This window comes from Danio rerio, chromosome 7 (genome assembly GCF_052040795.2).
Source record: "Danio rerio strain M-AB ecotype USA chromosome 7, GRCz13ab, whole genome shotgun sequence".
NCBI classification, from domain to species: domain Eukaryota; kingdom Metazoa; phylum Chordata; class Actinopteri; order Cypriniformes; family Danionidae; genus Danio; species Danio rerio.
Window position 1 is genome coordinate 71,708,466 of NC_141027.1, and position 15,061 is coordinate 71,723,526.

General features: G+C 38.1%; 2 protein-coding genes across 3 annotated transcripts in view; one reads left to right on the top strand and one right to left on the bottom strand.

Moving 5' to 3' along the window:
- pkd1l2a (polycystic kidney disease 1 like 2a) overlaps positions 1–15,061 on the bottom strand; it is a 372,606-nt gene that overhangs the window by 280,873 nt on the left and 76,672 nt on the right. The window lies entirely within an intron of this gene.
- usp47 (ubiquitin specific peptidase 47) overlaps positions 1–15,061 on the top strand; it is a 68,421-nt gene that overhangs the window by 46,520 nt on the left and 6,840 nt on the right. For both annotated transcript variants that reach the window (NM_001331129.2, XM_087258544.1), the window contains 10 exon segments: positions 36–151; positions 1,870–1,989; positions 4,599–5,370; positions 6,324–6,499; positions 7,268–7,348; positions 10,098–10,213; positions 10,862–10,980; positions 13,983–14,113; positions 14,197–14,244; positions 14,334–14,464. In NM_001331129.2, coding sequence (NP_001318058.1) covers positions 36–151; positions 1,870–1,989; positions 4,599–5,370; positions 6,324–6,499; positions 7,268–7,348; positions 10,098–10,213; positions 10,862–10,980; positions 13,983–14,113; positions 14,197–14,244; positions 14,334–14,464 — 1,810 coding nt within the window.

Consider the following 15,061-nt stretch of genomic DNA (forward strand, 5'->3'; position numbering starts at 1 on the left):
CTGCTCACTGTGTTTGTTTGTTTTGTTGATTGCAGAAGTGATGGTGAAGGTCCATGTGGTGGATCTAAAGAGTGAATCTATTGCCGCACCAGTCAGTGTCAGGGCATATCTCAACCAGACTATTACAGAGTTTAAGCAACTCATTGCACAGGTACAGAATCTCATTTCTAAACACTGTTCCAATAATCGATTTTTAAAGCAACTTATTAGATATGCTGTTTAGCTGCTATCTGACTAAAAACAAATGGATTTTTAAAAAGATTTAAAAAAGACTTTCAAAAAAGTTATATTAATTGTAGCTGTAGTTTATTTTCCAAAACGTCTTAGCAGGGATGTTCAAAACTATCCTGATTTGATTGTTAAATTGAAAAAACACAATGTTTACTAAAGACTGATTTATACTTCTGTGTCATGCGCACGTGTATGCTATTTCGCAGCCTAGGTGTAGACACATAGCCCTCACAGTGGCCGTCTGCATCACTGACATGCACTTCTTAAAAAAATGTAACTACTCGTTACAAGCTCTGTGATTGGTCGGCTTGGTAGCGCTGATGAGTGTGGGAGGGACCGAGAGTCCGTTGGAGCGTGTGTTTACAAGTGTCGACTGTTTTACAAGGAGCTCCAGTAGGAGACTGTTGCTTTGTGTTTACCTTATGGTTAAAGTTGTTGCAAGTCCTCCGGTTCCTGCCTCAAAATGAGTGAGTTTGAACCACTTGTATATTAAGAAAGCGTTCAGAAAAAACAACACCAGCGAAAAAACTCGACACAAAGTAACATATACACCTACTGCCAGCTAGCGTTTCGGAAGTGTTATTGCAGAGCAGCAGAACAGTTCGCAGAAGTATGAATGCACAGCTACGCACGTTGCATGCACCGTGGTTCACGCCGATCACTTGATGCAGAAGTATAAACCAGGCTTTAATTAGCACATTTTATTCTGCTCACCACCTTACACATCACATCAGTGACCGCTTCAACACTGTTCATACAAAATCTCTGCCCCTTTTTCCTTTTCCCCAGCGTGCTTACCTTAGTACAGGGGTGGCCAACCCTGTTCCCGGAGACCCACCTTCCTGCAGATTTCAGTTGCAACCCATATCAAACACACCTGCCTGTAATTATCAAGTGGTGTTCAGGTCCTAATTAATTAGTTCAGGTGTGTTTGATATGGGTAGCATTTGAAATCTGCAGGAAGGTGGGTCTCCAGGAACAGGGTTAACCACCCCTGCCTTAGAACCAGTGCATGCGCTAACCTCATTTGTAACCCGGATAACCTTCTTTCAGGTGATCAGTGAGAGAAAATAACATGTTAACATTCAAGACTTAATAAACTCTATTTAAGGGTCACAGTGCAGCTTCAAAACACCAGTTACATAATTGCAATTTTACCACCAAATTTTTTACTATTCTTAAAATCACTAGCTTTTATCTATTTGTCAGCAATATGTTTCTGATCATAAAAAAAGTAATTATAAATATGAATAAATTATTATTAGAATAGATCATTATTATATATAGTCCAGCCTGAAAATGTGTATAACCTCGGGAAGTTTTTGTTTAAATGTAAATGTATTGTCTGTGTATATATTTCAATTTAATAAATACATCTCAGAGTAACTAGGTCGTTACATCTTTACAGAAATATTTCTGTTATTCTGTTATGTTAAATAATGATGGAACACGTTTTGAGTTGTTTCTATGTATATAAACTAATTTTGTAAAAGTAGTTTGATACTGACACCAAAAACACCTTTTTTTTTTTCACTGATGCTTTATAAAAAGGCAGAGGCGAAATATGCAGTTTTATGTTTTTACTTATAGAAAATTCCATAGGCTGTTCTAACCTCTTACCTGCTTTTGTTTTCTCAGGCAACGGGACTTTGTGCAGAGACGATGCGTGTCGTCTTAGAGCGCTGCTATAATGACCTTCGGCTTCTTTATGTGCCCAACAAGACCCTGAAAGCAGAAGGTTTCTTCAGGAGTAACAAGGTTCACTTGCATAACACTCATTTAAATGGCTCAGTTCCAAAATTTAGTGAGCCGCCTCACTGCCTGCCTTCTAAGACAGCATCATAACCAAAGTACAACATGACTGGGTTTGAATTGCACTCATAAGCACATAATTGCTCCAGCAATAAAGCATATGAAAGATTTGACTCTCCCTTTACAGTTCATTCTAATAGCATTTGCCATTAACATGTTGCTAAACCTAAAAGTATGTTACTCAAATACATGATGCTCATAAAAATGTTTTGGTATCAGATATGTGTAGTCTCTAACAAAAAGGTTGTATTTATAATAAATAAAATAAATGTCAATTACTATATGTACTGTAGTAAGAACACAGAGACTGTTTACTAGTAATGCATTTATTTTAATATGTTCACTTGAACAGCTGTGAGATGTTACAGGAACACTCAGCCTTTTTAGAAATACATTTTATGTCATCTAGATTTTTAAAGTTGAATTTTGCCTTTTTTTATCATTAATTTTTTATCATTAATCATTTAATCACATTAGACTTTTATGCTCTCACTCAAGAAATCAAAAAAGAAAGCTTGACTCTTCTGTAGTTACACCATGCTTGAAACACCAGAATAAGATGTAATTTCCGAATGAAATGAAAATAAAAATGAAAGGTTGGTATTTTTAGGCTGATATGGCTAGAAACTGTACATTAGCTATATTATGATAAGGCTAGAAACTATATATTAGCTAGAAACAACTATATATTCGCTATAAAAATGATCAACTTTTCACTTTCTGTCAGTTTTAATGCACAAAGTATCTACAGAGTCCAGCTTTAAATAGGATGATTATCTAAACTTTTTTTATTTGTGCCAGATGAGAATAATAGTCTAATCTGATTCAATGATTTATGCTAAGCTAAGCTAAAATGTTCCTGCCAGAAACAGAGATTGACTGAATGGGTTAAAAAATATGGTAAAACTCAACTATTTAACTTCAGGTTACTTGTTAAAAAAATAAGTAAATTAATTTGCCGACCCCCCACATTTTTGAGCGAAATGAGTATATGGGCCTACTCACACTATGCCATCCGTACTGTGCCCAGGCCCGTTTCCCGGATCGTTTGAGAAGTGTGAGTGCTCTGAATCGGGCTCAAGCTCGGTTCACTTGGCCGGCCCTGGCCCGGTTAGAAGAGGTGGGCCTGAGCGCGGTACACTTGGGCTTTGGCGCGGTACGCTTGTGTGTGAGTGCAAAACGCGCCAAAGCCCGAAACTTAAAGCGAGACGTGACTTTTAAGGGACTGTTTCACATGGATTTATTAATCATTCTTACTGTTTAGTGAACACAAACTGCAGTAGTTTATTAAAGACGCAAACCTCTCACTGCGCGACAGCTGCGCGCCTTCAGCAGACCTCCATATTCCTGCAGCACGAGGACTTTGATTGTTTTTGAGCGCCAAAAGTGGCGGATCTGTTTGGCGAAATATCTGACTGCGTGTCCCCGCATCCCTAAGGACTGTTTGGCGAAACATTTGACTGCATGTCACTGCACATCAATTGACTGAAACGATGTAACTAGAGAAATCTCCACTGTGCTGCTGAGTGAGAGAGCGCTTCTCACTGAACAGCCCAGCAGCGATGACGTAAGCGTGCCCAGGCCCGTTTGTGGTGTGAGCGCAGGCCGTCGGGGGAGACGGGAAGGGGGAAAAGCGTGCTTTGGCCCGGTTCGAGGCAACTGTCCCTAGTGTGAGTACGGCCTAATAGTTTAATCTGATTTAATAATTTATTTTAAGCTAAGCTAAAAGTGCTCCCACCAGACCCAGTGATTGGCTGAATGGATTCAAAATTTGTAGAACTCAACTGTTTACATTCAGTTTATTTGTAAAGTAAATAGTAAAAAAATTAAGTGAAATAATTTGTCATCCCCCCACCCCCCATTTTTCATGTAAGATGTGGAAAATAGTCCAATCTGATTCAATGATTGATGCTAAGCAAAGCTAAAAACGCCCCTGCCAGCCTTGGAAATATGACACAGAATGTGTTAAAAAAATACTTGTAAAATAATAATGACAAGTAAAATAATGTGTAATAAATAAATTAATAATTTGCACCCCTCACTTTTATTGAGTAAGATGAGGATAATAGTCTTAATGCTTTATGCTAAGCTAAGCTAAAAGTGCTCCTGCCATACCCAGAAATTGGCTAAATGGATTAACAAATGGTAAAACTCAACTGTTTAACTTCAGGTTACTTGTATAATAAGTAAAAAAAGAAGTAAAAATTGTGTTTCTGTAAAATTCACTTCCACACCCAAGTAAACAACATTTTTAAATGCATATCTCTTTATTTTTTCATTTTTTTAGAAAGTGTCTCTCAACCCATCTTAATTTAGCTTTTTGCTACAAAACTAAAATCGGTCATAGTGTATAAGTGTGTGTGTGTGTGTGTGTGAATGCGAGAGTGTATGGGTGTTTTCCAGTAATGGGTGGTGGCTGGAAGCGCCATCCACTCTGTAAAAAGTATGGCAGAGTAATTGGCGGTTCATTCCACTGTGGTGACCCCTGATAAATTAGAGACTAAGCCGCAAGAAAATGAATTAAAGACTACAAGACGCTCTTTCTATCTCCTCAGGTTTTCGTGGAGAGCTCCGACTCTACGGATCATCAGGCTGCCTTCACCGACTCTGTTCTGTGGAAGCTCCTGGACCGCCACGGAAACACAATCAGACTCTTTGTCTCTCTGCCTGAGCAGTCGCCAGGCTCTTTCGCCAATAGAACTAGTTGCCCCAAAGCCAGCGCTGACTCCGAGGACTCTTTTGATGGCGCCAAGGCCGGCAGAAAGTCAGTAGAGGCGATCCTTGAAGAGAGCACAGAGAAGCTGAAGAACCTTTCTTTACAGCAACAACAGCAGCAGCAGCAAACCTCCAGCACCAGTGACAGTCAGAAGAGCTCCGAACACAGCGATTTCGAGCACATCGAGTCACCAGCACAGGAGCCGGATGCTTCCTCACAGCCTTCGCAGACGGAGAACTGCACGCGGGCCGCTTCCGACACGGACAACCAGTTCCCTTCTGAGGAGCGTTCAGACTCGGATGTCAATAACGACCGCAGCACCAGCTCAGTGGACAGCGATATCCTGAGCTCCAGCCATAGCAGCGACACACTGTGTAATGCAGACAGCGGCCCGCTGCCATTGGCTAACGGATTGGACTCACACAGCATCACCAGCAGCCGACGCTCCAAGGCACATGAGGGGAAGAAGGAGACGTGGGACACGGCAGAGGAGGACTCAGGCACGGACAGCGAGTATGATGAGAACGGCAAGAGCAAAGCTGACACGCAGTACCTGTACTTCAAAGCAGAGCCGTACTCTCAGGAGGACGGGGCTGGAGACGGACAGAAAAGTAAAGCTGCTTTATTGATTTTAAGTTTCATTTAGGTCTTAGGGGCTAATCACACCAGACGTGGGTGAAACGTCAAGCGGGAGTGATTTAAACAATAAGTTTGCTCATCGTTTGCTTGTACTAAATACATTTTACGTTTTTTCCTTCTGTTGAACACAAAAGAAAATCTTTTCAGCAGAATAAATACACTCATAAAGGTTAATAACCATTTACGTTTGAGTAAATGATGAGTAAACTTTGGGTGAACTATCCTATTAAGTGCTAGTTTGAATAACTGATCACATGATTTCGTGACGATTTCCTTGACGTAGATTTCGTAGAGAGTCGTATATGACAAATGGACGTTGTGACCCAAGATTTGTGTAATGGCATAGTTCACGACAACCAATACCATGTCTGCGATGCCCTTTCGACACCATCGCAGAAAGTCTTGCATGTTTAATTTTCTGGACCATAGTGGACTGGTTTTGAAGCATTTCACCTCAGATGTTATTCGTTATTTTTGTTTACATCCATACATATTTTTTTATACTGCAACATTTCAAATCACAATTGCGATTTGATTTCGATTAATCGCACAGCCCTAGTTTAGAGTCATTGAAATGTTATGTTATTGTGAGTAAAAAGTGATCTATTTCAATCTTAAGCCTCTCTTACTCTAAAAATAAAAATAAAATGAAACGCAAAAATAACAACGACGAATATGGCACAGTAGGTAGTGCTGTTGCCTCACAGCAAGAAGGTTGCTGGTTTGAGCCTCGGCTAGTTCAGTTGGTGTTTCTTTGTGGTTTGCATGATCTCCCTATGTTCGCGTGGGTTTCCTCCGGGTGCTCCGGTTTCCCCCACAGTCCAAAGACATAGAATTTTGTCTTATGCATATATTTGTTCAAAACTACAGTTGTGCTGCTTAGTGTTTTTCTGAAATAATGTTTTCAATATGCCGACTGTTTCAGGTTTACTTGTTCACGTGGACAAGAGGATCACACTGGCAGCATTCAAACAGAATCTAGAGCCGTTTGTTGGCGTGCCCTCCACTCAGTTCAAGGTCTTCCGAGTTTACGCCAACAACCAGGAGTTTGAGAGCGTCAGGCTCAATGAGACGCTCTCCTTTTTCTCCGATGACAACAAGGTAATGTTTTAGCTTTGTCCTGTCCCAGCTTAAAGAAACACTCCACCTTGCTTTTGAAAAAGGCACATTTTACAAGTTTTCTAGAGTTGAACGGCTGAAAGGAACCATTTTTAAATCCATTCAGCCGATTTATTTAGGTCACTGTTAGCTTTGCTTAGCATAATGAATTAAATCCAATTGGACCATTAGCATTTTGTTCAAAAGGAGTTTTGATACTTTTCATATTTAAAACTCAAGTCTTCTGTAGTTACATCATGTAATAATAAACAACTGAGAATGAAAAATGAACATTTTTTAGTCAAATGTTGCTAGGGACTATAGTCTCACTCTGGCGTAATAGTCTAGCAACACTCCTACTGTACCATGGCTGCACCAGGCGAAGTTATATTACTCAGGACTTGATAATGGGCTATTTTCAGAGGGCGCATTGAAAAATATGAGAGACTTCTGTAAAGAACATATAGACCTACATTTGACTGACACAATCAATAAACACTTCATGCTTGCTGTCAACTTCATTATCTATAGGAATTCTGTGTCACGAGTCACGACATTGTTAGGATCTGTTGTTGTCAAGATTAGGCTTCTTAAGAAATTTGCTGAATGGATTCAAAAACTGTTTAGCTTTTGTAAAATGAGCCTTTATCAAAAACAAGGTGGTGCTTCTTTAATACTGCCACTGCATGAATTATTCTTGCAATTCTGTTTATTGCCACTAGAGGTGCATCAATCACACACTTCATTTTTACATTCACTCCTGTTGAACAGATCACCATTCGATTGGGACGTGCTCTGAAGAAAGGAGAGTACAGGGTGAAGGTCTACCAGCTGCTAGTCAATGACCCAGAGGTGAGCCACAAAGAGCCTTGTGTGCATTTAGAAATTCATTTATTCTAGGCATGGGCCTGTGATTCTGGTAACCTTGGATAAAAATATCACGGTTTTACAGTATTGTGATTACTGCTCTAAAATGTATTATTTTTAAATGCCTGGTTAAACAACAACTTTTTTCCCTATTGAACACAATATATTTTATTTTAAGAAACTGAAGGTGTGTATAATTAGATCGTTGGTTCTGACGTGTTTGTTCCTTGAACAGTTTGAAAATAAAATGAAATTTCTATAATTTTGAAAATAAAGCAGGATGTTCTAATCTATTAAAAAGTAAACATCAAAATAAACATAAACCCATTGTCAAGTCCATCACTGTCAAAACGTTTGTTTGACCTTCTTCTAGGCCCCAAAGGCTGTCGCTAGAAGACCATAAATATATTATACACCACAGGATAACAACCACAAAATTACTCCTACAGAAACATTTTAAATATTTTTGAGCAGTAAACATGTCTGGCTAAATAATACAAATGAATCGATTTGTTTTTCAAATGTTTGCTGAATTCAGGGTTCATACGGTCATGGATAACCTGGAAAAGTCATGGAGTTTTTACATGGCATTTTCCAGGCCTGGAAAAGTTTTGGAAAAACCCACAAAGTTTTGGAAAAGTCATGGAAATTAGTTTAACAAATATCTGTATACTTGAATTAGGGCTGCGCGATATTGGAAAATTACGATATTTTGTATTTCTGTGATGTATATTGCTATGAATAAAATATAGTAAAGATAAAAGTGAAATATAGTTTTCAGGTATTCACTATTCAGGTACAGATAATGAGTAATCAACACTGCATAGTCTTCATTGTATTTTATTAAGTCTTTACAATGTTTTAAAATTTTAAATATTGAAATGTTTACACAGTCACAGGCCTTAAAGGGACAGTTAATCAAAGATGAAAATGTTCTCACTGTTTACTCACACTTCACTTGTTTCAATACTATAGGAGTTATTAAATTATATTCTTTTTGTGTTTATTAAAAAAAAGAAAACTCATAGATGTTTGAAACAAGTGAAGGGTGTAATGAAAATGGTAAGTCATTTTTGGGTGAACTATCTCTTTAAAAATGCATGCAGATGATTAACTTTTACTCCATTAAGATTAAACAATGTTAAAACTACAATTATATATATATATATATATATATATATATATATATATATATATATATATATATATATATATATATATATATATATATATATATATAAAATATATAATTATAAATATATAATTATAAATGTATAATTATAAATATATAACTATAATTATAACTACATTGCATGTGACTATTGCAGATGCTCACATTGCGATATTGATGCTGAAACGATATATTGTGCAGCCCTAACTTGAACCCTGTAAATTGATGATTGGTGATACGTCATCAAGATGGTGCCGAGCATGGCCACCGTGTTGCGAGCTCCCAGCAAACTTTGTATTTTGTGTGTTTTACTTGTACTTTTGACGATTTTCGTGCTGGATGTACTAGCCAGCACCTAAGCTTTTCCCTCATCCTAGCACACATGCTGCTGATGATGTGACAATAAAAGTGATTTGATTTGATGTCGAGGGTACTTTTCTGCTGGGATACTGCCCTTAAAAACTAGATAAAATAGTCGTAAACACATAGAAAAAACAACAACATACTTACATATACCCAGGGGCGCAACTGCACATTTAATGATGGGTATGCGGCTTCAACGTTTGCGTGCCCCGCTTCAATCCAACTATATTTTATAACAGGCAAGTGATAAAATGTGGAAAATATTTCCATCAATAAATTAAAGATATATTTTCATAAAGATATCAATATGCTTCAAAAATACAGTTTTGCATTTCTGAACACAACTGAATAAGTATGAAGTAGTAAAAGGTATAATTACATTAAGCATGTTAAGTCGCAAATAAATGCATCTCATACCACCCCAAATTTCTTCTCAATTTAATTTTCCCTTACTAAATGATTATAGCACCTTGACTAGCCTTGCTTTTGGATTTTTTTTACTACATTTGTCAAAACAAAATGATAGACATGGGAGTCCTAAAGGGCAAAAGAACATTGCAATTACTTCTCACATGCATACTGTGAGAAGTGTAAGGTCTGTCTTTGCCAGAACAATTGACTGAAACTGCAAAAAGTGAAATAAAAAAGACTGTCAAATGTTTAGTGTAATAAAAAAACAGAAACAAACTGTGTGAAATCTTCTATTTAATTGAAATGTTATAACTTTGTAGCTAAAATTAGTTAAAATTAGTTTTGAGCTAAGAAGTTACCAAAAGGCCTGATGAATCAATATGATGCATAATAAATTCATAAAAACATGTGTATGGTATGAAAAATGGGGGGATGGGGTGGAAGGATTTTTTATTTTAATAAAATACAATATTATAAGCGTATAAAATGCTAAATAAACATTATTAACAAAAAAGATATATTACTTGAAACTTTAAATATGGAAAATTTCAAAAATAGTTTTGGCACAATGGCGCCCCCCATGTGTGGCGCCCCTATGCGCCGCATATTCTGCATACCCCCTTTTTTTTCTGCATACCCCTGCATATACCATAGGAACATATAACAGAACATTTTTTCCAAAATCGTAGTAAACCTGAATTCATCCGATGCTAATTTATTTGTGTTGTATTATTTTTGTTCATATTGTAACTATTATTGTTTGTTTGTTTGTTTGTTTTTCTTCAACAGCCCTGTAAGTTCCTTTTGGACACTGTGTTCGCAAAGGGCATGACTGTTCGACAGTCTAAGGAGGAGTTACTGCCTCAGCTAAAAGACCAGTGCAAACTGGACCTCAGTATAGACAGGTGAGATTATGATCTCCAACATATATCGTTTCAGCATTGATTTCGCAATGTGTGCATCTGCAATTGTCCCATCACATTAGAGATCTGCACGGGACTACATTTTTAATCCCGCTTCCTCTAGGTTTTAGTCCAAACCCAACCGGTGGACAAAATAAATAACCACTTAACTATACAGTATAAATGAAACTAAATTTATGAATTCTTTCCATATAGAGTAAAATTTCATTCATATCACAAATACAGTATAATCACAGGAAAACAAAACATTCCAATGTCAGTTTATTTCAGTATCAGTGCAGCTCTAGGTGCGATCCTATCAAATGTTCATTACTTCATATATTGTGTACCCTAAAACACTAAATCACAAAATAAATTTCATGCAAACCCTTTTTTTTTAACTCCTGAAGATGCAAAGGAAAACCACCATGCTATCCATCTCAATCCTCTATTTTCATGTTTGTGATGGCTGATGTGGTCACAGGCGTGGCTCATGAATCTGCTGCAACAGTTTTGGACGCACATCCACCGTCTGTCCACCGCAGTGACACATCTGAGCTCCTCACCGCAGCCACTGACCTTTAAACGCAGCGCAGGACGAGGATTAATGCCTCTGAATACTAACAAGATGTGCTTTGCTCTGTGTCACAGGTTTAGACTCAGGAAGAAGACCTGGAAGAACCCAGGCACGGTGTTTCTGGATTATCACGTCTACGAGGAGGACATCAACATCTCCAGTAACCTGGAGGTGTTTCTGGAGGTCCTTGAAGGTGAGGTGAACATGTTGCTCCATAAACTTGGGTTTTGGGCGATTCTGTAAATGAAAGTTGAAAGTCTTTATTTTCATTCAGCCTTTTTTCCAAATGCAGGGCTCGAAATTAACTTTCTTACTTGGTAGCACCGGTGCTCCCAACCTGAAAAATTTAGGAGCACCAGAAAAAATTTAGGAGCACCAGAAAAAATGTAGGAGCACCCACCAAAAATGAATGATATATTTGACAAGTTGAATATTATGGGATTTATGGTTTTTAAAAACACCATCAGTTGGGACTAACAAAGCCCAGAAACAACTATCTAACTAATGCTGGGATGACTTAATATTTGTGCAAGAATTCCAAAATGAATATCGAATAATTATAAAATATTAATGATGATGATGACAATAATACTAATAATGAATTATATTTCTCATCATTATGCTGCCTTAAATGTGCTTTAATGTAAGTTATCTGCTATATAAAGTCCTACTGTTACTTTATGAAAAAGAAATTGATGGTTTGCATCAAACACAAATGAAGCATTGTAGTAAGAAATATTTATTTTGTTGTTTTTATATGCATGTAAATTTAAAAAATAATAGTTCTGCTCCAAAACAAACGAAATAATATAATAAATCAATATAATAAATCAATAAAGCAGTCATCAGTAATTAAATAGAAAAATAATATACACCTCAAGAATGAACGACAAAAGAAAGGAGGAAAAGTCTCACTTATAAAAGTTTTGGTTTCGGTTCATGTCGTTTTAATGCTCAGCGTCATTATGCGCTGAATTACATCTTTCTGTGTTTGCGGAAAAGCATGCGAGTCAGCCGACCCAAAATGAGGGGGGCAGAGCAGGATTCTCCCGATGAACACCAGCGCAATACTGTTCTTTGTTATAACCCGCATCAGTTTAAACTCTGTAAAGGCAAGCTTCTTTGGCGATGATGTTTTAGCCGACATTTGCGCTGTTGCAGCCTGATCTCATGAGGTAATGTATAAAGAAAGTTACGAATTGCAGTGAGATTGTGTTGGCTGAACACGCAGTGCATGCAACGCATTGAGATTCAGTGCACTTTTCACTCTTCAGCCGTTTGCATTCCCCGCGGTCACAAAAGCTCCCTCCCTGTCATCTGACAGCGGAAAGTCTTGAGTGATTAACAGCTAATATGAACCAATATAGTGGCAGGGAAGACCGATTCAGCACGTTTTTAGAAAAAAAAAAAAACAGGTTGCACTACAACAACCATTATATGCAGCCGCACGAAAGCTCCCAATATATATTATGAGGTTGCATAGCTTAAATTTCGGGCGCATATGCGACCAAAATGGTCGCAATTTCGAGCCCTGAAATGGTTATATTTTGAACTATTTTAATAATCTGTCGCTCAATGTCAGGGATTACAAGATATTACAATGTCTTGTTTGTGTGAAAGTCATAACTTAAGTTGCATGAATTATTGTTTTAAATCATGTATTATTATGTCATCCAATATATTTTTGGTGATATTTTGTTCATTTGGAAAAGCTTTTTTTCCCTGCAATTGTATTTTTTCAACATTAAATAAAAAAAATAAAAAAAAATTTCCATAAATTTGGTTAACATACTTTTACGTTTTATTTGATTGAATCATTTTTATATCAATGTAAGATACAGAAAACTGTCACTTTCACTTGCTGAAAAAATATTTTCATCTTAAATGTTCTTACACCATCCGGGTGCTCCGGTTTCCCTTACAGTCCAAAGACATGCACTATAAGTGAATTGGGTAAACAAAACTGGTCATACCGTATGTTCACACCGAAAGCGGCGAGAGCGTCCAAGGTCGCTCTGGCCGCCCTGGCGACAACGCTGTCTGCCTTCAGCTCCAGCGGCGAGAGCGTCAAAACTCGCTACATTGATCTCGTATTTAAAGGAGCCGTTGCAGCATATCAGTTACATCCCTGCATAAAACATGTTTCTAGCGTGAAAATGTTGCGCACTTCTTATCAAATTCATAAACACTGGAAGATCAAGTTGCGTCTGGTGTGGCTTTGCTTTATTTATCCAATATGTGTCCATATGTCTGAAATATCCTGAAGCAGCAGTACGGTTTTGTACTGTCACATCGCGTGAGTTTCCCGCTTTTTTGAGATAAATTTATATAACTTTAATGAACACCAGTAACCCGCCAGTAACTTATTTAATGCATGTTCCTGTAAGAAAACATTGTAAATCCGGAGACCGCAATCATCAAACCCTTGGGAACAACTGTGGTCGGAACCAAAGTTCCCAGGTCTGTGTTCCCTGAACTCCTGTCAAGCGGTGGACGTCTTCATTCTGATTACTTGCCACCGAACCGCGTCACAGCTTTCATTACCATAAAGTTGACTAGATTTCAACTCTCCTCGACGCTCAAGCCGGAGAAGACGCGCCGCACTGCTCCTCGCCGCTTATCGCCGCCGGCTCTCATTGAAAATTAATGACTTCCGGCTACTTTTACGCTCTCGACGCTTTCGGTGTGAACGTACGGATAGTGTATGAGTGAGTGTGTGAATGAGAGAGTGTATGGGTGTTTCCCAGTACTGGGTTGTGGCTGGAAGAGGCATCAGCTATGTAAAACATATGCTGGAATAGTTGGTGGTTCATTTAACTGTGGTGATCCCTAATAAATAAAGAACTAAGGGTGCATTCACACTAGGCTATCCGAACCGTGCCCAGGCATGTTTCTCGGTTTGTTTGACAAGTGTGAGTGCTTCAAATTGGGTCTAGGCGTGGTTCTAAACAACTACAATCTAAACAAGTACATTCACGTTTTAAAAAAAGCCTCAAAAGTACATCATGTTGTCCAACAGCAGCAATATTTGTCAAACTGTAGTCCTCTACTTGCCACTTGTGTGGGTGGAATAATACACAAAGGTGAAGAGGCTGTACGAGTGCTGATATTACTTTAATATCTTACGGCTATCAGCCAGATATGAAGAACAAGACAGAACTGTTGTGTGTGTGTTTATATATATATATATTGTAGAACCGGAGAGGATGAAGTCTATGTCCCAGTTGGCGGTTCTGACCCGTCGCTGGTGTCCGGCCCAGATGAAGCTGGAGGCCTTTCGGGAGGTGGTGCTGGAGAGCAGCAGCGTGGAGGAGCTCAAGGAGAAGGTATGTGTGGAGGATGAAAAGACTATTGGTGAACTCCCAATCAATCATCATTTGAGTGCTGATGTCATGTTTTGTTTCTTCAGCTCAGTGAAGTGAGTGGAATTCCTCTAGAAAACCTGGAGTTTGCCAAGGTAGTGAAGTCTTTAAGTGTCAGACTGACTTGAGTTTTGGATGTCATGTTGCAGTCCCCTTAGATCCCATTGCTGTGTTTCTCCAACAGGGACGAGGAACTTTTCCTTGTGACATTTCAGTGCTGGAGATCCATCAGGATTTAGACTGGAATCCAAAGGTCTCCACCCTTAATGTATGGCCGCTCTACATCTGCGACGACGGCGCTGTGATCTTCTACAGGTAACACTTCGACCTTTCGTAACCGAAAGTTCTATTTATATTTCACCCAAAACTCTTTATTTGAAGAAAATTCATGACTTGTTTTTAACCAGTTTTGTTGAACACAAAGGAAGATATTCTGAAGATTATTGCAAAACTGTAACCATTGACTTCCATTGTATTTGGTTTTCATGCTGTGAAAGTCTATGGTTACAGGTTTCCAACATTCTTCAGATGTTTTATGTTGTAGTCTAAGTCAGACCTTTCTTCGTTTTGCTTCAAATTTGGAAATTATGCAGTCTATTAAGATTAAAAACTGCACATATTTGATTGAATCATGGTTAAAATGCAGTGGTTGACTTTAATTTGAATGGGAAAGGATCGGCTATCAGCCAATTGGATTCAAGAACCAGACAGAACTGTTGTATAAATGTGTGTATAAATATATATATCGTCATATATTAATGTCAGCCCTATATTAATTTACATGATCTAAATTTCAAGTTAAGTGTATTAAGTGGTCATTAGGGGCCAAGCACCGTAGGTGCGTAGACACCTATTGGATCCGTTAGCGTTCCTATTATTATTATTATTCTTCCTTCTTCTTCTTCCGTTTCT